Below are 24,613 nucleotides of genomic sequence, written 5' to 3' on the forward strand. Positions count from 1 at the left end.
ATAAAATAGCATGGGAATTTGTCACAAATATTCAGTGCCTAGGTTTTATCAACTCTTCTCTGGACTTGTTTATTGAGATACTGTATCCAAAGGCCTCCTTATACAAAGACTACTGTGTTTGTGCTTTCAGTAATATAAACCGGAAGAAACAAAGTGACTAAAACCAATATCAGAAGACTGGTAAGTGTAGACAAGTTTTAAAATATAACCAGATGCTACACAAAACTAGAAGGTATCTTAAAACAGTCTCTCTAGCTTATAATGATGAGACAGGGTATTAACTGTCTACCTCCTAATTCAAACGTATTTTCTAGCATATTTTTCAAATAGGTACCAAAATGATCTTACAAATCCATCAGATCTAGCTCCACCTTAAAATTCCTTACTTCCCACTGCTCTTTTTTATTTATTTATTTATTATATATGGCGGGGGGGGGGGGTTAGAGGTAGGGTCTCACTCTAGCTCACGCTGACCTGGAATTCACTATGTAGTCTCGGGGTGGCCTCAAATTCACAGCAATCCTCCTACTTCTGCATCCCAAGTGGGATTAAAGGCATGAGCCACCATGCCCAGTTTAACAATTTCTTCTTTTGGTTCCACTGCCCTTTTAAAGTCCTGACTGATCTTACCCCTCTCTCCCTCTCCCTCTCCCTCTCCCTCTCCCTCTCCCTCTCCCTCTCCCTCTCCCTCTCTCTCTCTCTCTCTCTCTCCCCCTCCCTCTCTCTCCCCCTCCTTCCTTCCCTCCCTCCCTCCCTCCCTCTCTCTCTCTCTCAAGTTCCTTCCTGAATTTAAGGCAGCCAGGTAAATTATCCACTGAGCTTCTATTTTGTGCCAGAAACTGTGCTGTGTATTAACGGTACTGTGATGGAGTCAAACACTTCTCCCTCATATAGCTGGCACTCTGTTGAATGCACAAATAATAAACAGGGAGACAAATAAGGTAAATAATTGGAGATTATGATATGTGATGTGAGGTAAATAAGTGTTAGCCTCTCAGCACCCTCTTAATTTCTGTGGCAGCACATATGGCAATGCATAATTATTTGATTTATTTGACTACCTACTTTACTACCATAAACCCCACAAGGACATAATCATGTCTGTATTGTTCACTGACAAATCTAAGCACTTAGCAGTGTCCAACATGTAGCACAACACTAAATATCTGTTTTATCCACTTTAATTTAGGAATAAGAAATATGAGGCCTTACTAGTTGTGAAAGGCCAAATAATCAGTAGAAAATGGGGAAATTTGAATATCAGACTCCAAAGTTTTCATCTAAAACATTATACCACATTCAAATACTGATGTATGTGTTAGTTTGTTGAGACAAGATCTCGCCAAGCAGCCCAGGGTGGCCTGGAAATCACTATGTAGCTCCCAAGTGCTAGAATTACAAGGTAGGACATCAGGTCCTTTTAAGCAAGAATTCGACCATCTGAGCTATATCACTAACCCTCATACTACTGGTTTTTAAAATTCAATCAACTGGCAGGGCATGCTCATAATGTCAGCACTCAGAAGGTAGGAAGATCAGGTACTCGGGGCCTCCTGAGCTTGAAGACAACCTGAGCTATGTGAAAATATTCTGCTTTTCCTTTCTTTTTTGTTTTTTTGAGGGGGGAACTGGACATGGTTTTGCCAGGTAGCCCAGGTTGGCTTCAAATCACTGCAATCCTCCTGCTTCAGCCTTCTGGATGCTGGGCTTACAAGTATGAGCCACTATGCTTGGCTACTGATTAATATGTCTAAAAATTTAAAAATATCAGGGCTGAATAGATGGCTTAGCTGTTGAGGTGCTTGCCTGCGAAGCCTAAGGACTCAGGTTCAATTCACCAGTACCTACATAAGCCAGATGCACAAGATGGCATATGTGCCCAGAATTCATTTACAATGACTGGAGGCCCTGGCATACCCATTCTCTCCCTCCCTCAACCCTCTCTATCTGCCTCTCACAAATAAATAATTTTTTTTTAATTTAAGAATACCTCCCAAGAATTGAATAGATATTTCAAACGCCTTACTATTTCCTTCTAAGTTAGACTCAAAAATTATTAATATGTGAGAGCAACTCTGGACCAACTAGTGTTTTATGTACTATACTATTTCACTTAATACATCTTGCTTTATAAACATAAAAGTTATTGCAAAGTTTCAGAAACTTATTACTGTCTTCTAACTTACCCAAGCCTTTTGAAATGGCTACAACAAGCGTGACTTACCAACTACAGTAAAAGATGTGAGCAACAGAGGTTTTTCCTAATAATGGCATTTTTTCCCCAGGGTGGAGGGGGGTGAGGGATTGGAAGGCAGAGTCTCATACTTTTGCCTGTGTCATCCTAAAATTCATTATATAGCCCAGGCTGGCCTCAAACTCATGTGGCTCTTCCTTCTGCCTCAGCCAAGTGCTGGGATTACATGTGTAAGCTACCACACGAAGTGGTATCATTCTTATCAAATATAAACTTTAAAATCAGTAATCTGAAGTGGAAATGGAACTTTATAATAGGAATCTTTTATTGCAACATGAAAAGACTTGACCTAAAACAATGCCTACCCACATATGAAGTCAGTCCCTATAACCTAGTATTAACTATCTTCTTGCTTTACATTTACTTGTTTCAGCAACATTAATAATGTAATGTACCGTTTGACAACAGATAACTAAAGAAAACTTGTGCCTGGGACTAGAGAGATGGCTCAGTGATTAAAGGTGCTCGCTTGCAAAGTTTGTTGGCCAGGGTTTAATTCCCCAGTGCCCACATAAAACCAGATGCACAAAGTGGAACATGTGTCTGGAATTCATTTGCAACGAACAGCAAGAGGCCCTGGAACGCCCATTCTCCCCACCAACACCGCCCTGCTCTTACACATACATAAGTAGTAGTATACACATCATATATACACATAAATATATATAAATTTCTTTTTTAAAAAAGAAAAACTGTTTCTAGGGTTAGGCTCCAGGTATTAACACAGCATATGCTAACCACAGCAAAGCACCTCAGCCTGCTTCTGCAGAACAGTAGAATCTACTGAAAGGAAAATGCCTCACATATACTTAGAAGAATATAATCTAGATGACCAGGATGGGTAATTCTGAAAGTACTGCAATAACTATTTTCAAGCACAAACATCATACTGGACCACTAATGCTCAAAATTTATTTAACTAGAATTCACAATGGAGGCATATCCATTACACAGTGTCTGTCTCTGTAAAAGAACATTGCACAATCATGTTTTTTTTATTTGCTCTTTTATCTTTCCATGACCATGTGTTTATTTTCAATCATCTTACACTCTAAATCCATAAAAATGTTTCTATTTTCTTCTGGACTGCTATTCTTTAGTAATTTTGTTTAGCAGTGCTACTATCTACCTTAATCTTCAAGATGTTTTTTCTGTCCTATATTCATTATTTAGGACATCCATAAAGATCTTTATCATTACTTCCATTTGGATTTACCCCCTCAACTGAGACTGCCTTACTTCTTTAAGCAATTATAAATATTGCTTCATCGCACAAATCTTTTCCTTGGATTAGGTCAAAACTCTTCCAGCCACTTTGATTTCCAAACACGGTCCAGTTTATTTTTTAAGTGCTATTTATGTTCCTGATGCTACTTGTCACTTTTCATTTCTACTGTGATTGATATCCTTTCTAACCTACCACTATCTTTTTCCTAATGTTAGGATTTAACTCCTCCAGTAAGTCTTTCCCAGGTGAAAAGAACCCAAACTTCTTCAAATTACAATCTAATTCTGTTTCAACATCTTCCTGTATGTTTACTTTATCCAAACAGTCCAAAGAAGATGAGCTCAGCCAAGGCAGGTCCAAATTCTCCTTAGGGATCAGTTTTTCCTATATTCCAAACAAAAGGATACATTCTCCCCTATGGATTAACTAGTGGCTATATTTTTCTGCACATGGGTTTTTTAGTACATACTGCTTTCTCCAACTGGTACAAAACTGAGAAAACAGGTGTTTACTGATGTAGATAGGGATATTTTAGAAGTTTACAATCCATTGGGCTGGAGAAACGGCTTAGCAGTTCAGGCACTTGCCTGCAAAGCCAGAAGACCTAGGTTCGATTCCCCAGTACCCACCTGATGCACAAGGTGGCACATGCATCTGGAGTTCACCTCCAGTGGCTGAAGGTCCTGGCATACCCATAGATTCTCCTTTTCACCCTCCTCAAATAAATAAATAAATAGAAAAGAAATAAGTTTACAATCCTTCAGTCAGTTAATAGGTCATAATCAGCATTTAAAAATGAAATAGAATATAAAAATAAAAGTATCCTTATAGACAGTAAAAGTAAACAGTTCATGAACTTTTATTCCAATACACACATACAGACAGACACTACATGGGAACTAAGCCATGAAAAAACATATAATTTTTAATGTTGATTATGGTCTAAAAATTTTGAATGTCACTGAACTTGAAGATATCTAAGGTCCCCCCTAAATCAACACAACTCTAATAAAAATTAAGAATTAGAGACAAAATATTTGTAAGTGAGCATAATTTAATGATATCAAAACCACCACCAGCAAAATAAAAATACCTAATTCTTTTTTTTTTAAGTTTTGTTCATTTTTATTTATTTATTTATTTGAGAGCAACAGACACAGAGAGAAAGATAGATAGAGGGAGAGAGAGAGAATGGGCGCACCAGGGCTTCCAGCCACTGCAAACGAACTCCAAACGCGTGCGCCCCCTTGTGCATCTGGCTAACGTGGGACCTGGGGAACCGAGCCTCGAACCAGGGTCCGTAGGCTTCATAGGCGAGCGCTTAACCACTAAGCCATCTCTCCAGCCCAAAATACCTAATTCTTAATGTCCCTACTGAAATCTAATCTTAAAATTATACAATCAGGGGGCTGGAGAGATGGCTCAGCAGTTAAGGTGTCTGCCTGCAGAGCCTAATGACCTGAATTCAATTCCCCAGTAGCCATATAAAGCCAGATGCACAAACTATCTGGAGTTCATGTGCAGTGGCTACAGGCCCTGGCATGCTCATTTCCCTCTCTCGCTCTCTCTCTTTCTCTCTCTCTGTCAAATAAAAATAAAAATAATCCTAGAAGCATAAAAGTGTTAGAATATGAAAAAATTTCAGAGATCAACTAATCCAAGGTCACTACTTGGTAATATACAAGAAAATCTGTGGTCCAGAAAAGTGAGTTTCATGTCACTCACTCACTAAACATTTGCTGGGCATCTAATGTGTGCCAGGTTCTGAACATGGGATGTGTTGATAAAGGGACAAGTCTTCAAAGAGTGAAAACAAGAATGTAAATATCTGCACTAAGTGGAAATTGGCAAGTAAACATTGACAGCAATTACTCAAGTCAAGGTGATTTACAAAGTGTCAGAACACAAAGCAAATTACTCAACATGGACAGAATATCACAGAAAGTACTTGTCCAGGTGCTACTTCTCTGTCTTACAAACAGCGGGAGGTAGGTAAAAGATAAAGAACCATGCCCAAGAACACCACACTGGTATACCACAAAGAGTGATGCGGTTATGGAACCACATTTGAGTTTGTGTGACTAGAATATAGAACTCACACTGAAGAAGAGCAACACCAAAATACTAGTACTTCATGCCAGTTAATCTTCCAACTACTTTCTAAGGGAGGAACTATAAATAATTCCATTTTGTAAGTTAATAAAACTGAGGCACATGAAAATGAAATGGGTTTGACCAATGTTAAGTTGCAAAGCCAATATTTAAACCACTAAACCATGATTATAAAAAATAGGCAAGAATCAACTTGAAAGACACTGTATGCCACTGTGGTAAAGATGATTTGTAGTCAGTAAAAGGTTTGAAACAAAAGTAATATATTCAAATTTTTTATTTGTCTATTTATTTCTCTTTTTGGTCTTTTGAAATAGGATGAAACTATGGCTTGATCAGGTCTAGCTGGCCTGAAACTGGCTATTTTAGACTAGACTGGCTTCAGACTGGCATCAATCTGGGATCACCAGAGCCAACCTCAGATTCATTTTTTTCATATACCCCCAAGTATCTCAAGAATGTCTCTTATTTTATTTTTTTTTTTTGTTTTTTAATTGACAATTTCCATGATTGTAAACAATATCCCACAGTAATTCACTCCCCCCTCCTTTCCTCTTTGAAACTCCACTCTCCTTCATATCCCCTCCCCTTCTCAATCAGTCTCCCTTTTATTTTATTTTATTTATTTATTTTTTTTTGGTTTTTCGAGGTAGGGTCTCACTCTGGTCCAGGCTGACCTGGAATTAACTCTGTAGTCTCAGGGTGGCCTTGAACTCATGGTGATCCTCCTACCTCTGCCTCCCGAGTGCTGGGATTAAAGGCGTGTGCCACCACGCCCGGCTTCCCTTTTATTTTGATATCATGAACTTTTCCTCCTATGATGATGATGGTCTTGTGTTCAGGTTTATTTTTTAAAGAAGTCCCGTTAGTAGCTCAGTGGACTGGCTGGAAAAAAGTGTAATTAGTGACTAGAAACTAGACAGCTTTAGCTTAAAAAAAAAAAAAAAGGCTAAGATAATTCAGGTAAGAGAAAATGGCAAATAAGCCAAATAGTGCTGGCACTAGAACCCAAGCCTAATCAACACAATTCAGTTCACTATCCACAAAAACCACCCAAATTTTCTCCCAAACCTCATTCAAGCAGTTCATGAAATTCAGCCTCAGAAAATAATGTAATTCCTTTAAGTCCCTTTATTAAACAAAGTCTCACCACTAGATGCATTGGGTACATGAAAGTAACAGAAAACTAGCTGGAGAATGACAGAAAGTCAATTGGTATCTACAATAGTTTTCTGGCTTTCTTCCTCTATATACTACTCCTGGAACTTTCATCTTCAATAGTCAATTTGAAATCAATGTGCTGTCTAGACGTGACTGTTATAACCTAACAGAATTAAATCTACACAAAGAAAATCTAATGTGTATCCCATTGATGGCAATAAATATACTCAGAGGACTGCTCAAATTTTGATTTAAAAAGAGTCAAGTAACTGGAGAGAAACTTTTTAAAGGCAGCAAAGAGTTAAGGAGAACCTGAAAAGGAAAACAAGAGAAGACTACTCCCACGTGTGTGTGGTAGTCCAGACACTGGCAAATAAAGATACCAGTAAAGTGGAAAAAACTTTCTGGTCAATTCTCAAGCAGTCTAAATTAATGTAACCTTAATGCTTAGCAACAACTGGGTTCACCAGCAAACAAAGTACAGAAGTAAGGGGGTTAGTAAGACTAAACAAAGGGGAGGAAAAGGAGAAAGAAACTATAACAAAGGGCAACAAAAGGAGTGATGATTTTTACACTAAAAAGATTAAAGGTATACCAGTGACCTCAGCATCAAATTTTGCTAGCTTACCTAACTAAATGCAAAGTGAAGGACTCTAGGACAAGCGGCAGCATAAAAAAGCATGAAAAAACAAATTCAATCACTGATTTATGACATAAAAGATGAGAAATCAAAGTACTTACAAGAGCAAAAATGGAAAAAAATTAAATCTTATAATCTAAAGAAACAATTTTGAAACTTAAATTTTCATTTGGTTTAGTGCTGCTTCAAGTATTATGAACAGTAAGTCTTATGGTCCAAAGAGGTGAAAATGTCAGTAGTACCAGGTGACAATAAGGTGTGCTACAGAGACAGTGTCGAGCTGATTTGCATACTTCTTGTGGGAGTGACTTCAGAATATTCTTCTCAATGGTACAGTGCAACTTACATGAAGACTTTTATAGAAGAGATTTCATATATACATGTATATACATACATTCATAACACACCAAAGTTATGCAGCCAAGTGACTTCAATAAGAATAAAAGGAAATATCCCTAAAGATGATTATTATGGAAGAGAATACTGTATCAAAAGAAAATAAAACTTGATACCCTGACCAACCATTCATTATGTCTATTAACATGAAGTCTTTATAAACAGTCTATCAAAGTAAGCCATTGGAGAGTTTATTCATAACAGTCAACAAAGTACTTGCATTCAATCATAACAGGATAAAATAGTACACCAAATTTAACCATATTCTGAAGTTAAAAGATAATGCAAAACTGCAATACACAGTTGCCTGGAGATCATCAATATCATGTATTGGTAAAACTTAGCTGACTGGCTTTGGGGGACAGGGGTGCCCACCCCTTTCACTATTAATGCTTAGTTTCAAACAGGAGTTCTCAATCTCAGCAGTACTGACAGGGTAAGGCAGATAATTCTTTGTAGTGGTTAGGCTACACAGTGCATAGAATAGTTAGCAGCATCCCTGCCCTCCACCCACTAGATGCCAGTAGCAACCCCCTCCTCAGTTTCTGCAATCAAAAATGTCTAATGCCTCCAAATATCTCCTGTGGGGGAGGGGCAAAATCACTCCGGCTTGAGAACCATTAGTTAAAGGAGAAACAGGAAAGATTTTCAAAGTGAAATGGTTGAAGAAGTTGTGTTTTTTCCTCTGGGCTGGGTGTTTCAACATATTTGGATTTGATCATAGGCATTATTTAAGAGATTTCTTCTGCCTTGCAGAAAATAAAGCATTTAATATCTATCACTTGTTAGCCAAAGTTCAGAGTCCCAGAAGATGGTATATGCACTGCCAACTCTCTCTCTCCAACCACTGTTGCCTAGCAGAAGTGATGAAAATGTAACATAATTACTATATCTGTTTCTTCTTTCATGAGTATATAGACCATCCTACCCCAGCTCTCACAGAATCCAAAGGAATCCTCAACCTCAGAGCAGTTCAAATTCCCCAGGAATTGTATCACCCTCCCTAGGATAAACCTAGTTAGGAGGGCAATTATTAGATCCATCCCCAAATGTTAACAAACTCAAACATAAACATGCACAAGTTAATGATATTTCAAGAAGAAAAAGCAACAACTAAGAAGCAGATTTGTGTTTTGAAACAGAATCTGAAGAAGGATAAGAGGGATGAAAAAATTCAAAATCAAAGAGAATCTGAAGGCATTCCAGGATAAGGGCAAAACTCAAAATGTTTCTCCTGGAAAGAAAGCAAGGAGGAAATTATACACTTGGCCATATTTTACAGGAATAGTCTGCATAATCAGTCTCTATAACATACCATGAGATGAGAACTGAAAAAAATCAAAGTCCACAAATACTAAAGAAAATAGCAAAACATCCACCCTGAACACCTCAAATAGAACTGTTCCTTACTGCTTTCCCACTTGAGTTTTAAAAAGTCAAATATCCAGAGCCGGGCATAGTGGCACCTTTAATGCTAGCGCTCAGGAGGCAGAGGCAGGAGGATTGCAATGAGTTCGAGGCCACCCTGAGACTACATAGTTAATTCCAGGTCAGCCTGGGCCAGAGTGAGAGAGACCCTACCTTAAAAAATAAATAATTTTTTAAGAAGTCAAATATCGAGAAGCAAACTGGTAACTTTGTAAATTACTTAATTCTCATAAAAATAGCCACTCTCAAACTTCCAGTGTGCCAGATTACACATTACACAGAAAAATCAATTAGGAGGAAAACACAATAATCCTTTTTAGAGTGCATTTAATTCATAACAAAACCCTTTTAAAAATCATTTTAAGTACTAAAAACCTTCATGTATAAATATGGATTAAAGCTTTTAAGATTATTTCAATTATCTTCAATACAATCACATATTTCAGGTCAAGTAGGAATATGTGTTTTAAATATCCCATACAATGATACTTAATGGCAGTTTAATCTGAATGGAATATCTACATACTCTTAGAGCAAGATTACAGCTCCAAAATTTTTGCTATTAACCTTCTAGCCCAGTGAAAATAATCACACAAGAAACTAACGCTCACGTCTTTGTACTCCCAGAGGAAACTGCGATCTGTGTCAGACTGCGTTTCCTTAAGTAATACCTTAGGACTGCTCAAGAGTAACCTCCACCAACTCAATGACCCAGGTGGGCTTGGGAGGGAATAATGTCTACAGTCCCTTGGTCAGTAGCCATGATGCCCCTCCTCCTCAAGGGCAAGGGATCAGAAAAAGGGATGTGAACAGTTCACAAGCCAGAACATACAGGGACAGGCAAACGGGTACTACAGGAGAGAGAAAACTACATGGTTAAGTCATTTCACAAAAGCAAGATATTTAATGTTATCAAAGCCTCCATTCATTACATACACACACACACACACACACACACACACACACACCCATTGTTTAGCTTCCTCTCCAAAGCATGCACAAAAAGAACTGTCAGCCTGCCTTAAGCATGTTCTTTCTTCCATTTAAACAGACATGACTCTTTTGGTTAATCTCTGGCAATGATCGCCATTTCACAACACATTCAGCCCACCCGGAACTGATCAATACCACTACAGACATAAGACTAGACTTTATCCATTTATTAACCACAAGGAAATGTACCATTCAGCAAAATTCTATACATTACAAAAGATTCTATTATGGGGGGGGAGTAGACAAGGACACACACACACACACACACACACACACACACACACGGGGGGGGAGGGGGGTACACAAAGAAAAGACTACCACCCTCTAATTTCCTTGTGGCAAATAAGATAAAGACACAGCCAGGAAACCTGTCAATTTGTTCCCCACCACCACCTATAATTCTGTATCACAACCTAGCAAATAATATTATTTGTGATAAACACATCCATCGAGACTTTAAGCTCCCCTGCTATGTACATCTGCACCTTTCAGCTAGATGCTATATGCATTTCCAGAATTTCAAATACAAAAGACTAGTTTTTCCAACCACTGGTTGCAACCATAGAACGTTCTCACAAAAATCAAAATTTCAAATATAAAATGGCCCGATTCTTCTTCCAACCCCGAGCTAAAACCCACCCCCTGAGAACAGCCTGCTTAACAGTAAGCACAATTTCACGTGTGCTGTTCTAAACTGAAAACAATGCTTCAGTACAAAGCGTTTAAAATAAGTATTCCATAGGTAAGCAAAATCCATGCGTGAAAAGAGCACACAAATGGTGGGTGAGCGCCAGCACATTGCCAACACCCGGCAGCATACGTCTTCTGCACAGGGGTGTATAGTTAATACTCAAACAACTACAACTATTTTTAACACTGCTGGACAATGAAGCTGAAGACGACGTGAGCAAAGAACCTAGAGATGGGATTGCTGATAGGATGCATTGTTTCTCACGGTCAAAATGAAAGCAGCAACTGACTTGATTGATGTTGCGATAGTCCCCGGTGAAGTACTAATTAGAAGACAACCAAAACCTGTCCTTGTTTTGCAGGCGGCTCACGCTAAATGGTTATTTCAGAAGACTCCTTTCGAGGCTCAACCTTTGCATAAATTGTCACTTGTGGTATTTGCGGCTTCACTGAAACCCAACCAGCGCTGTCATCCCGTGTTAGGGCCACAAACCGTGACTTTCTCACTTCCACAACAACACAGCACTCACTCGATCAGTTCGCCAAACCTACCCAAAACAAGGGACGTTCATGGAGGTTTCCAGAGCGCCGAGAGACCTGGGGGGATGGGGCAGGGGGGAGGCTGGCGGGCCGGGGAGCCGGGCGCCCGCTCCCCCGGTGAGGAGGGCTGCGCGCGCCCGGAGCCCACCCGCCGCCCCGCAGCACCTACCTGACGAGCAGGAGATGAGAAAGACGGCGAACGCCAACTTTGCAGCAGCTCCCATCTTCCCGAGGCGCCGGGGGATCCGCAGGAAGTTCTCGCTAGATATCCAGTTCCCTGGGTCTTCCCGGGAGACAAACCTCCTGGTGTAAAATCAACCGTCATAAAACATATTCGGAAGCCCCGAGCAGAAAGGGAAGAAATTAAAAGAAAAAAAAAAACACGTTCACGGGGCTTAAAAAAAATTAGGAGGGGAAAAAAACCACAACAATAAAAAAAAATGTACCACAGGGTTTAAAAAAATAAAACCGCCACACACACGCACAACACACAAAACCGAACAACGAGAAGCCAACAACAACAAAAGCGGGTTGAAATCACTGTCAAAATCACTGTCAGCTCCGCTCGCCTCTCGGGGCTCCGGGAACAAAACGCCCGGCGGAGGCGACGGGGAGGCGGCGGCGGCGGCGTCCGCTGCCGCCCGGACAGTCCAGGAACCGAGCTGGGTCCGACGTCCGGACCGACCTTCAACCCGGACACCCAAAGTCCGAGGAGCGCTGGCGGCGGTGGCGGCTGAGGCGGCAACGGCGCGGGCACAGAGCGGCGGGAGACAACGGCGACGGCGGTGCAGGCGGCGGCCAAGTTCTGGTCCAGGCTGTGGCTCCGGCTCCGGGCTCCGAGCTCGGCCGCGTTTTCGGTCTCTTGGCCTCTGTCGGCCCCGCCCCCTAGACTTCCGGTTCCGTCCCGAAGCTGGAAGCCAGGCGCAGCGGAGGAACGCTCGGCGGCGGCGGCGGCGGCGGGAGCGGCGGCCGGGCGCAGCGCGCGTGCCGGGCCGGGAGCGCGAGGAGATTGTCGGGGAAGCGAGGCGGGCGCGGGGGGGAGGGGGGGCGGGGCGGAGGCTCGCCACCGCGCGGCCTGGCCGGCGGCCTGTTCGCGGCGCTGCGAGAGCTCGCGCGGGCGCCTCCCAAGTCCGCGGGGCTGCGGGCCGGGCAAGGGGGCTGGCCGGCTGGGTCCGCCGAGGAGCCCGGGCCCGGGAACCAGCTCGCTCTTCTCGAGCGCCCGCCGGCGAAGCAAGCAACGCCCCCCTGTCCTCCCCTCCCCCAAGGCCGGCCGTGTGCGGCGCCCCGTCTTTCCTCTGGGGGGACGCCTAGTCCGCGGAGACGGGCGGCGAGTGGGTGGGAGCGGGGATGGAGCCGCGCCCGCCGCGCTGCCCGTGCGAGCTTGGTTCTCGAGCCGGCGCCCGCGCGCTCCCCGCCGCCGCGGGGCCTCCCAGCGCCCGCCTTCGACCCGAGCCCTTTCTCGCTGGGCGACGCACCAGAAAAGAAAAGGGAAAAAAAACAACGCGGACGGCAGGGTGCAAGGGCCGTCTGCAGGGTCTGCACACCCACGCCAGCTATCACCATGTGCGCCTTCAATCCCTTTTCACCAGTCCTTCCAAACACAAAGCCCTGTGCTGGGAACTGTTCTGCACGTAATAGGTTCGCAAATATTTATTAGGCTTTGAAGTAAAAACCTGCAGGTTTCTATCAACGCCTGTTGACGGTCAGACAAAAGTGTCCGATCATTTCTTAGCTCTTTCAGGACCTATTTTTATCCGTTAAGCCATGTTAAACTGTTTACAAGATACTCGGGCTAGACACAAAATGGAATGTGAAATGGAAAAAATGATATCCTTACCTCAAGAAGCTCCGGGTTTTTTTGCAGCACTTGAAGTTAGCTGTAGAGTACAAACCAGACGTGAGTTACTTGCTCTGTCATTTGCCACAATTTTAGAGATCTTGGCTTTCCCCCTATTTTATCTCAGCACCCAGAAGTATCTACAATATAAAAGTGCTTCATAAATAAATACATGTGTAAAGGCTTACCTTGCCCTTATGTGTACTCTCCATATATTTTTGTTTGTTTCTTAAAGAAAAATAAGGCAACTGTATGGCGTGGCTAATGCATGCTTAGGATTTCTTGATTTCTACATTTTTCCACAAAGCCCAGCCTTCTCACTTGTGTTTGTGTTTTTTTTTTCCCCCTCTTACTCTAACTTAGTCTGTTTCTATTAAGTTCATCCTGTAATTATCTGCCCATTTCTATAACTTGTCAGGGTTAATAATAATCATGGTGGCTCTTTAAACTCTCTCCAAGATTTCCTCAAGTTGGACTCAAAATTTGACTAATATTGTGCAACAAAGTCCCAAGTTGGTCTTCCAAAATGTCTTAATAATCTTGTAGTTCTCCACACTTTTTGAGCTAGACGGAAAAACATGTATAAAATTCTTCCCTGGTTGAATTAAGAGTAGCCACTAACAATTGTGAGACGAAAGTGGGTATTTTAGTTTAGAACACCTTCATTTCATCTGGAAATTTGATGGATCAGGCCCCACTGTCTTATCACTGCATCATTTCAATATTTCTTGTATGGTGAAACCAGAGCCAGTGGAATAACTGGAATAACAAGTAATAGAAGTGAAACTTGAACATATATGCCTTATCTCACCCCTGAAATTTGCCAATATGAAAGAATAGGAAGTCATTCTTAACTGGTCTTTCTAACAATATGATCCATAGGAGAACTTACTAGCATCCCAGTAATAGTAGCTATCCATTCTGTCCTAAATTTGCAAGTTTTAAAAAATTAAATAATTTAAATTAGGAATGGTTGCATGACTAACTCTTCACTGGAGTTCCAAAGCTTAGAAGATAAAAGTTGCTGCAGATAATCAGATGACCTTTCTTACCTATTTTGTAGAATCACTTTTGAGATACGATCTACATAGCCCAGGCTGGCTTCAGGCTTTCATTCCCTCTCCTTTAAAGTAGCTGGGATTACAGGTGTTCCCAAACCAGGCTTTAGAATCAATACTTGTCCACAGATCCAGCTAGTGCTAGCTGTACAACCTGAATTTGGGAACAAATAGGAAATAAGATGAAAGCTTGACAGAATATTCACCATTACCAAATAACTCCTTTTAACTAACATGGCTCCATCCCAAGTTGTAGCCATTCCAATGGGAGAGTTTCAAGTCTAGAGTCCCTCCAAGGAATTTGAACAGCAACTTATTTTCAGATGGAGGAATCTGGAGAAGCCTGCTCAATGGAGATTCAGTTATGTTTGTTGGGTTGAGAAGCAAATACAACTGATACAGCACTGCTTCCACAATGGAAGGTGATTCCACTTTGTGTGAGAAACTCACATGACTAAATTTAGATATTCAACTCTGAAGGGGTAGGCATGACCTACACTAGAACTTGCTTCTGAGATTGGATGGTGTGGTGGTTTGACTCTCCTATAAACTTAGGTGTCCTGAATGCTAGGTTCCTAGCTGATGGGAGTGTGAGAATTACCTCCTGGAGGCAGTGTATTGTTGGGGGCAGGCTTATGGATATTATAGCCAGTTTCCCTTTGCCAGTGTTCGGCGCACACTCCTGTTGTTGTTTTCCACCTGATGTTGGCCAGTAGGTGATGTCTACACTTTGCTCATGCCATCGTTTTCCCCTGCCATCATGGAGCTTTTCCTTGAGCCTGTAAGCCAAAATAAATCTCTCCCCCACCACCACAAGCTGCTCTTAATCGGGTGATTTCTGCCAGCAATGCAAACCTGACTGCAACAGATGGTATTTCATATTTGGAGAAATTCAGTTACCTATGGGCACACCTATAGTCGTACAGAAGCAAGACATGTCAAATATCTTCATCTTTAGGAAAATAACTGAAAAATCTTTGTGTTGCATAGAATGCTAAGTTCTCTGTCAGTGGAAGATTTGGAAGTACATCTGCTGCTTTCTAACTATTATAAAAAAAATTGTACCTATGTCCAGATAACATGGGTATTACTGAAGTACACACAAGTAATGGCTTTTCTTTCTTTCTGACAGATTTTTGACTCGTAGTTGCCCTACCTCAGCCTCCCCAGTGTTAATATTAAAGGCATGGACCACCAACAAGTTTATGTACCTAGATCTAAGGTGCAATGCACAGAAAATAAACTTGATAAATTGGTAAGCCAAGGGTAGGCAAGTCATGATCAACACATACTCAGTGAGTATCCTTCCTCTCACATGGCCAAGGTGAGGAGAAAACTCCCTATGTCTAAATGATGTTGCTGCTGTTCATTCCTCCCTTTGGCCAGCATGCCACTGTAATACAAGAGCCAACAAGACACATACTAAGTCGAACATGGATGTGGAAATGAAGGAGAGACAACACATCAAGACAGTATTTTAGATTAATAAAGGAAGAAGAGTTAGGCTAAAGTAGCTGTGGTGGAAATATCCAGCACTTTGATAAAAGGCTATACTAGAAGCCAGAGCGACAGCTCAGTGGTTAAAGGTGTCTTACTTGCAAGCCTGCCAGCAGGAGTTAATTCCCCAGCACTTACATAGAGCAGGACACAAAGTGGTGCATCCATAGGAATGGAACGTGAAGTCAGGAGATTGTGGAAGCCTTGGCGCAGCTACACTGACACATGTAGCAGCAAAACAAGAAGGTGGAAGGAGAAGACAAACCCTGAGAATTATCCCCAGATCTCCATACATACATACACCTAAACATACCCACACACACTTTTAAAAGGGGGAGAAGATATACTAGCCCCACTAGAGACAACCAGTTCCTTTCTCTGTAATGGCCCAGAAGAAACATTTGACTTCACTTCTTTCCCCCTCAAAACCTAGTCACTGTGTGGGAAACAAAAATAGTAAACTTACAACAAAAGGAGGCTAAAGGAATATACGAAGACCAAGCCAGCTCTACAGAAATTACTTGAAAGGATCCTTTATGTTGAAGAGAAAAAAAGGTGCACACATAAGGAACCTGGAAAAAAAAAACAAACCATACTCAAAATATTAGTTAATACAAGACAGCAAAGGTGAAACCAGAAGAACTACAAAACAACAAAAATGGCAAAAATAAGCCAGGTGTGTTAGCACACGCCTTTAATCCCAGCACTCAGGAGTCAGAGGAAGAGGATCACCATGAGTTCAAGGCTACCCTGAGACTACATAGTGAATTCCAGGTCAGCCTGAGCTAGAGTGAGACACTACCTTGAAAAATTTTTTAAAAAAAGAAAAGAAAAAGGGCAAAAATAAATACACACCTTTCAATAATAACAATGTCAGTGGCTTCAATGTCCCAACCAAGAAACACAGGCTTGCAGACTGGATTAAAAGGCAGGATCCTGCTGTTTGTTGCTTCTAGGAAACTCAGCTCAATAAAAGATAGACAGTGTCTTACAGTGAAAGGATGGAAAATGGTATTTAAAGTAAACAGGCATAGGAAAAAATTAGGGTTTCCTATCCTAATATCTGACAGGATAGACTTCAGACCAACATTAGTGAGGAAAGATAGGGAAGGTCACTTCTATTGATTAAAAGAACACTCCAACAGGAGGACATTACAATCGTAAATATATATACACCTAACATGGGGGCTCCCAATGTCATCAAACAAACACTATTAGAACTAAGGTCACAGATAACACCAAACACAGTTGTAGTGGGTGACTTCAACACCCCACTTTCATCAATTGACAGGTCATCCTGGCAAAAAAATAAGCAGATGCATCTGGATTAAATGATGTCATAGAACAAATGGACCTAACAGATATCTACAGAACATTTCATCCAAATGCTGCAGAATACACATTCTCTTCAGCAGCACATGGAACATTCTCTAAAATAGACCATCTATTAGGACACAAAGCAAATCTTAACAAATACGGGAAAATTGAAATAATTCCTTGCACTCTATCTGATCAAATGGGATTAAACTACAAATCAATAGCAAGTAAAGCTACAGAGCATACACAAAAGCATGGAAAATAAACAATACACTACTAATTGGTGAATGGGTCAAGGAAAAAAATCAAGAAGGAGATAAAAAGATAGCAAACGTAAGAAAATACTTTTTCCTCATCCTCCTAAATATTTATGACAACTGCCTCAAGCCCTTCTCAACTTATAACCACAGTGATAACTAAGAATGGAAAATTGGCAGGGCCCCTACTGCCCATGTCTTTGAGGAGCAGCACTATTGCCCTTTCCCATCAACAGCAAGATACATATATGGGGATGGAGTTAAGAAGTGGATAAGGTGTTCATTTGTACAATAAGTGGTAAAGATAGTGCCACTTACTTTTGGTGCCCATGGAAGAGGATGCTGAATACCCTTTAGAAGGTTGATTGATTCGTCACAACAAATAATAATGTAAGCTTTGAGATAAGAGTCAATCCCAAATGGAAGGGTGATGTAATTAATACTCCCCCTACTCAAAGTGCACTTCTCAAACAATGCGGATCCCAAACTCTCCAATGAGACAAGAAGGGACAGTGACAAGAACTGTTTAGAAAAGTTTGTAGAAAGTTGACAAAACAATGCCAAGCCTGTTGAAACTATAGTAAAATAATTGAGTTCATGTTTGTTATTTTTGTGTGTTTTTACTAATCCAATTGTGCTGCATTTTACAATATTGTAATCTACCACAAAAAACATTTTAGAGGCATAAGACTTGGTAATAGGCTTACATACCCAGTCCTTCCTTTAATACCCTGCTTAGATGCTTTTTAACAAAAGATAAAAATCTTACATAAACCTTTGTTATTCCAGTTCTGGAGTTTTCCATAAAGTGAGGCTACATAGGGTCAGTCATTTTTATATAACTGTCCACTTGTACCTGTAATATATTCACTTACTCATCAGCTAATTATTAGATATAGGATTAGTACTAGGCATTGGATGCACAATTGATGAATAAAATGAAAAATGTAGCCTCTACCCTTGTCCAGCATGTAGGATTATGAAGAACACACAAAAACAGCTCGTAAACAAGCAATTGCCAAATGAGAAAAATTGGTTATAAAAACCAAAGAGAATGCTCAGAAAAAAACAAACACTAGTGGTGGAATAGAATACAACACTGAAAACTACTTAGAGTGATACATCCTGTAAGACCAGAAAGAAGCTAGTGAAGAAGGAATGATATGTACAAAGCCTAGGGTGTGTTTGAAATGTGAACAAAGGTGTTCATGGCAAGTTGAGAGAGTGGTATGAGTAAAGAGAGAGAAAGTCAGGACCCAGACAATACACGATGTTATAGACTAAAGTAAGGCCTTAGATTTTATTCGAGCTGAAACATAAAGCCATTGGAGGGCTTGATTTGGTTTTGTTTTACTATAGGCTTTCACTCTGTATACTAGGTTGGCCTTAAACTCAATACAAATAAACACACACACACACACACACACACACACACACACACAAACATTTAAAAGGGGGAGGTTAGCCTTAAACTCATGGTAACCCTTCTGCCTCAGCCTTTCAAGAGCTAGGATTACAGATATGAACCACCACACTGGGAAATTGAAAGGTTTTAGGAATTTGAGTTAGATAGTCTCATTTATATGAGATCACTGTCAGTTATGTGGAGAAAAAGTCTGCAAGAGATCAACAAAGGCACATAAACCCTAGGAGGCAGGGAACTACTGCTATTTTCTGGTTAAATGGATATATTGTGCCCACCAAACTACCAACTAAATACCTATGTTTGTGATCATACATTAATGCTACTCTCACTTTTGGTTAGAGAAACTTTTCTTTTCTGATGGTGGTGACTGCTATGGAGATTCAAAACTCATCAAAGTGGTGAGAAGACAAGACAGTGAGTACTCAGCACTAAGTGGGCCATCTCTATCACATACGCTAAGGCTCAGGAGCCATTGCTTAAGAGGTGGTGGAAAGAACTTAAAAGCCAAAGGAAGGGGAGGAGTGCTTTGCAATACTATTTTACAGAGGGCTAAGGAAATGGCTAAGAGGGTAAAGTGCTTATCTCAATACTGTCTTCCAGGCACAAAGTATCTATGGTACTCATAACTTCATAGTGGCTAATGCTACCTACACAAGTCCTGCATAAGAGGAGGGGGAAAAATGGTGACATCTAAATAGAAGAGAGACTTCTTGGAAAGAGAAAGGGATTCAATGGAGGGGGAATTTGGGAAGAAGAAAGGGGATGTTAGCGGGATCATAGTATTATCAATATGCAAGGAGGTTGTCAATAAAAAGTTTTGAAAAATGATTTAAAAAGACAATAATCACTAATTAGAAGAGTATTGCAGTAAGTCAGCAATAGTCGATAGCACTATGAACTAATATGGAAAGAAGTAAGCAGGTTTAAGATATTTTTGGAAGTGAAACCAACACGATTGACTAACAGAGTAGATACCTCCTATTTTTTTCTGGAGTAATTAAGTGGTGGTAATATCATTACTGAGGTACAGAAGAGTTAGCAGGAGAGGCATGTTTTATCACAGGGATTAAAAGAATAGGAAAACGTTATTTTTTTAGTCTGCCTTTTAGACTCTTGAATGGACAGGTAAGGTAAGCAAGGAGTACATGAGTATAGTTTGTAAGAACATACAATGCTAAGATATAAACTTGGAGGGTGTCAGCAAATGAGTGGTATTAAAGACATGAAATGAATGAGAGTTTCTAAGTAGGGAGTGAAGAGGAAAGAAATTTGTCAGTCAAGTAGAAAACTAAAAGCCAGGAAAGGGGGACTGGAGAGATGGATTAGCAGTTAAGACACTTGCCTACAAGGCCTTGATTCCCCAACATAAATCCAAATGCACAGTTGGAGTTCATTTGCAATGACTAGAGGCCCAGGCATACTATATTCTCTCTCTCTCTCTCTCTCAAATAAATAAATAAAATATTTTTAAAGCATGGAAAGGGAGGTTGGAGTGATGTCTCACTGGTTAAGGTGCTTGCCTGCAAGGCCTAATGCTCTGGGTTCAATTTCCCAGTACCCATGTAAACCCAGATGCACAAAGTGTCACATGTATGTGGAGTTCATCTGCAGTGGCTTGAGACCCTAAGTGTACCCATTCTTTCTATCCATATCTTTTTTCCCTCTCCCTCTCTGCTTGCTAATAAATAAAAATATATATTTTTAAAATTTTTTATTAACATTTTCCATGATTATAAAATATATCCCATGGTAATTCCCTCCCTCCCCACCCCCACACTTTCCCATTTAAAATTCCATTCTCCATCATATTACCTCCCCATTACAATCATTGTAATTACATATATACAATATCAACCTATTAAGTATCCTCCTCCCTTCCTTTCTCTACCCTTTATGTCTCCTTTTTAACTTACTGGCCTCTGCTACTGAGTATTTTCATTGTCACGCAGAAGCCCAATCATCTGTAGCTAGGATCCACATATGGGAGAAAACATGTGGCGCTTGGCTTTCTGGGCCTGGGTTACCTCACTTAGTATAATCCTTTCCAGGTCCATCCATTTTTCTGCAAATTTCATAACTTCATTTTTCTTTACCGCTGAGTAGAACTCCATTGTATAAATGTGCCACATCTTCATTATCCACTCATCTGTTGAGGGACATCTAGGCTGCTTCCATTTCCCAGCTATTATAAATTGAGCAGCAATAAACATGGTTGAGCATGTACTTCTAAGGAAATGAGATGAGTCCTTTGGATATATGCCTAGGAGTGCTATAGCTGGGTCATATGGTAGATCAATCTCTAGCTGTTTTAGGAACCTCCACACTGTTTTCCACAATGGCTGGACCAGATTGCATTCCCACCAGCAGTGCAAAAGGGTTCCTTTTTTTCCACATCCCCGCCAACATTTATGATCATTTGTTTTCATGATGGTGGCCAATCTGACAGGAGTGAGATGGAATCTCAATGTAGTTTTAATCTGCATTTCCCTGATGACTAGTGACGTAGAACATTTTTTTAGATGCTTATATGCCATTCGTATTTCTTCCTTTGAGAATTCTCTATTTAGCTCCATAGCCCATTTTTTGATTGCCTTGTTTGATTCCTTATTATTTAACTTTTTGAGTTCTTTGTATATCCTAGATATTAATCCTCTATCAGATATATAGCTGGTGAAGATATTTTTCCCATTCTGTAGGTTGCCTCTTTGCTTTTTTCACTGTGTCCTTTGCAGTGCAAAATCTTTGTAATTTCATGAGGTCCCAGTGATTAATCTGTGGTTTTATTGCCTGAGCAATTGGGGTTGTATTTAGAAAGTCTTTGCCAAGACCAATATGTTGAAGGGTTTCCCCTACTTTTTCCTCTAGCAGTTTCAGAGTTTCAGGTCTGATGTTAAGGTCTAATAAAAATATTTTTAAGCTACTTTTTTAAGGGTAGAGAGATGGCTTAGCAGTTAAGGCACTTGCCTGCGAAGCCTAAGGACCCAGGTTTGATTCTCCAGGTCCCACATAAGCCACATGCACACACTGGCTCATGAGTCTAGAGTTTGTTTGCAGTAGCTAGAGGCCCTGGCACACCCATTCTCCCTCCCCCCCCCCCTCTCTCTCTCTCTCTCTCTGTCTCTAATAAATAAAATATTTTTTAAAAATTTAAGAGTCAGGAAAGGGGATAAAGAAGTGGTGTCCAGAAAGATCAAACAGACTCCAAGAGAAGGACATTTCACATATGGACATTTTTTTAGAAAAAAGGTAAGAACCCTTCTAGACTGTTTGTGGAAATGCAAACTGGTCCAGCCATTGTAGAAATTAGTGTGGAGGTTCCTAAGACAAATAAAAATAGATCTACAATATGACCCAGCTATAGCACTCCTAGGCATATATCCTAAGGACTCATCTCACTAACTTAGAGATACTTGCTCAATGGAAATGGAGGCAGCCTAGATGTCCCTCAACTGGTTTGTGGATAATGAAGAGATAGCACATTTACACAATGGCATTCTACTCAGTGGTAAGGAAAAATGAAGTTATAAAATTTGCAGGAAAATGGATGGATCTGGAAAGAATGATACTAAGTGAGGTAACCCAGGCCTAGAAAACCAAATGTCACATGTTCACTCTTATATGAGGATCCTAGTTATAGATTATTGGACTTCTGTGTAAGTAGGAAAAATAATCTCAGTAGCAGAGGCCAGTAAGCTTGAAAGGAGATATAAAGGAAATAGAAAGGAAGGGAGGGGGTACTTAATAGAATGGGTTTGTATATATGTAAGTAGGAGAATAGATTAATGGGGGTGAAAAGGCCTAAGTGAGGTCAGGGGAAGAGATTGAATAAAGGAAAAGAGGAAGAAGGGGTAATCAAAATTTAAGAAGATATGAATAAATCATATGGAAACCTACTTTTTTGGACAATGAAACACTCAGGAGCCATCGATTCTTACTAGAAAACTTTCAGTGCCAGGGATGGGATGACTTCCAGTGAGTTGTTAGCCAGGGAGGTCCCTGATACCCCCAAAATATTACAGGCCATTGTCAAGGCCTTTGGTTTCCCACCAGAAATAGATGGTAAGACCCTATTGCTCAAGACTCCACATACTTGGGCTGTAAGGCCACTGAAAAATCCTGATAGAATTGAGCTGATAACCTCCTCCATGTAGACCAGCTGACAGAAAGCTGGAAGAAACCATTCTGCATGCAGTTCAATGGGAGAGAGAGAAATCACCAGTGAAGATACTCAACAGTGGACATTGCAAGCCTTATATTTGGCCAGCCAGGCCAAATGAGCCAATAGGTGTAGTAGTGGCATGTCTGTCATGGTGGAAACCAACTGCTCTCTAATTCGACTGGAGGCCAGCTCCATGGGAGGGAATACATCCCTGATACTAAAATCCTACAACAGGGGTAGTTATGAGTTATGGGTGTAGCATCTGCTGCTGTATGGCTAAATGTATATACTATACTCATTAAACTGCCCAGTAAGGACTTCTCTTGATGCTCATACCAATATATTAATGCTAGTCCCATTTTTGGTAGAGAACCTTCTCTTTTCAGATGGCAGTCACCTTGGAATAACTCAGAACTCATCATGGTGCTAGGAGGAAGTGACAGAGGAGTGCTCAGCACTGCAATATCTCTATCACACCTTCCAAGGCTCATGTTCCATTAAGAAAGAGCTGGCAGAAAGAATGTAAGAGCCAAAGGAAAGGTAGGACTCCTTACAATGGGCTCCTCCAAACAAAAAATGGCCTGGGTATCCATGGCCCCACAGTGTCTGACACAACCTACACAAGACCATCATAATAGGAGGAAAAGATGATGACATCAAAATAAAAGAGAAACTGATTGAGAGGGGGTGGGGATATTATGGAGAGTAGAGTTTCAAAAGGGAAAGTGGGAGGAGGAAGGGAATTACCATGGGATGTTGTTTACAATCATGGAAGTTGTTAATAAAAAATAAATTATTTTTTATAAAAGGAAATAATATTGCTGAATTATACAGAGACCAATAATGAATTAAAGAAAAAAATATCATAAGATGCCATTGGATGTTGCATCTTGGAGTGAATATCCTTAACAGTAGTTTCAGCAGAAGCCCAGCTGAAAGGTCTGAAGTGCTAATGGCAAATGAAAATTCAAAGCATCATAAATATTACATCTTTCGAAGTGTTTGGCTATAAAAATCAGGTAAGGCAGTGACTCATGGGAAATGCCCAATCAAGAGAGAATTTTAATAACTCCAAGAATGGTGACACACACCAGCAATCCCAGCCCTAAGAAGGCTGATGCAGGAAGCTCTCAAATTGGAGGTCAGTCTGGACTACATAGCAAGACCCTGACTGAAAAAGAGAGGTGGGGGAAGAGAGTTATTTTGTTTCTGTTTTCAGATGAGAGATGATGTTTTCAGATGAGAGGTGATAAATTATATATACAAACTGAAAGGAATGGTGTCATAGTGGTACAAATGAAAATTAGGAGAAAAAAGAAAAAAAAAGGTGGATGGGCAGAATGCTTGTTAAGGTGAGGAAGGAGAAGCTTAAGAACATGAGAGGGGTAGACTGAACTTTGTGAGAAATATTTACTCTTCATCTTTGTCTTCATCCTTCTTGTTTTTCTCCTCTTTCTGTACAAAGGTAGAAGAAAGGAAGAAGGGCAATGAGAAGCATCAGAGTTTGTAGCACTGGATTTCAGAGGATATGGTAATTCCAGCTGAGTACTCCACATCTCTTCAAAATAGGTACCAAGGTCTTCCACTTCAAGTGACTAAAGATCCATAAAAAGATGTGAA

At 40.6% G+C, this 24,613-nt stretch overlaps 1 protein-coding gene across 4 annotated transcripts in view; it reads right to left on the minus strand.

The window, feature by feature from the left end:
- Acvr2a (activin A receptor type 2A) overlaps positions 1-12,353 on the minus strand; it is a 100,940-nt gene extending 88,587 nt beyond the window's left edge. For 2 of the 4 annotated variants that reach the window (XM_045147002.1, XR_006636767.1), the window contains exon 1: positions 11,612-12,113. In XM_045147002.1, coding sequence (XP_045002937.1) covers positions 11,612-11,666 — 55 coding nt within the window. In that variant the 5' untranslated portion in view covers positions 11,667-12,113. The other 2 variants (XM_045147003.1, XM_004651821.3) reach the window with 2 other exon arrangements.
- Between the last annotated feature and the right edge of the window lie 12,260 nt (positions 12,354-24,613).

This window comes from Jaculus jaculus, chromosome 4 (genome assembly GCF_020740685.1).
Source record: "Jaculus jaculus isolate mJacJac1 chromosome 4, mJacJac1.mat.Y.cur, whole genome shotgun sequence".
Classification (NCBI taxonomy): Eukaryota; Metazoa; Chordata; class Mammalia; order Rodentia; family Dipodidae; genus Jaculus; species Jaculus jaculus.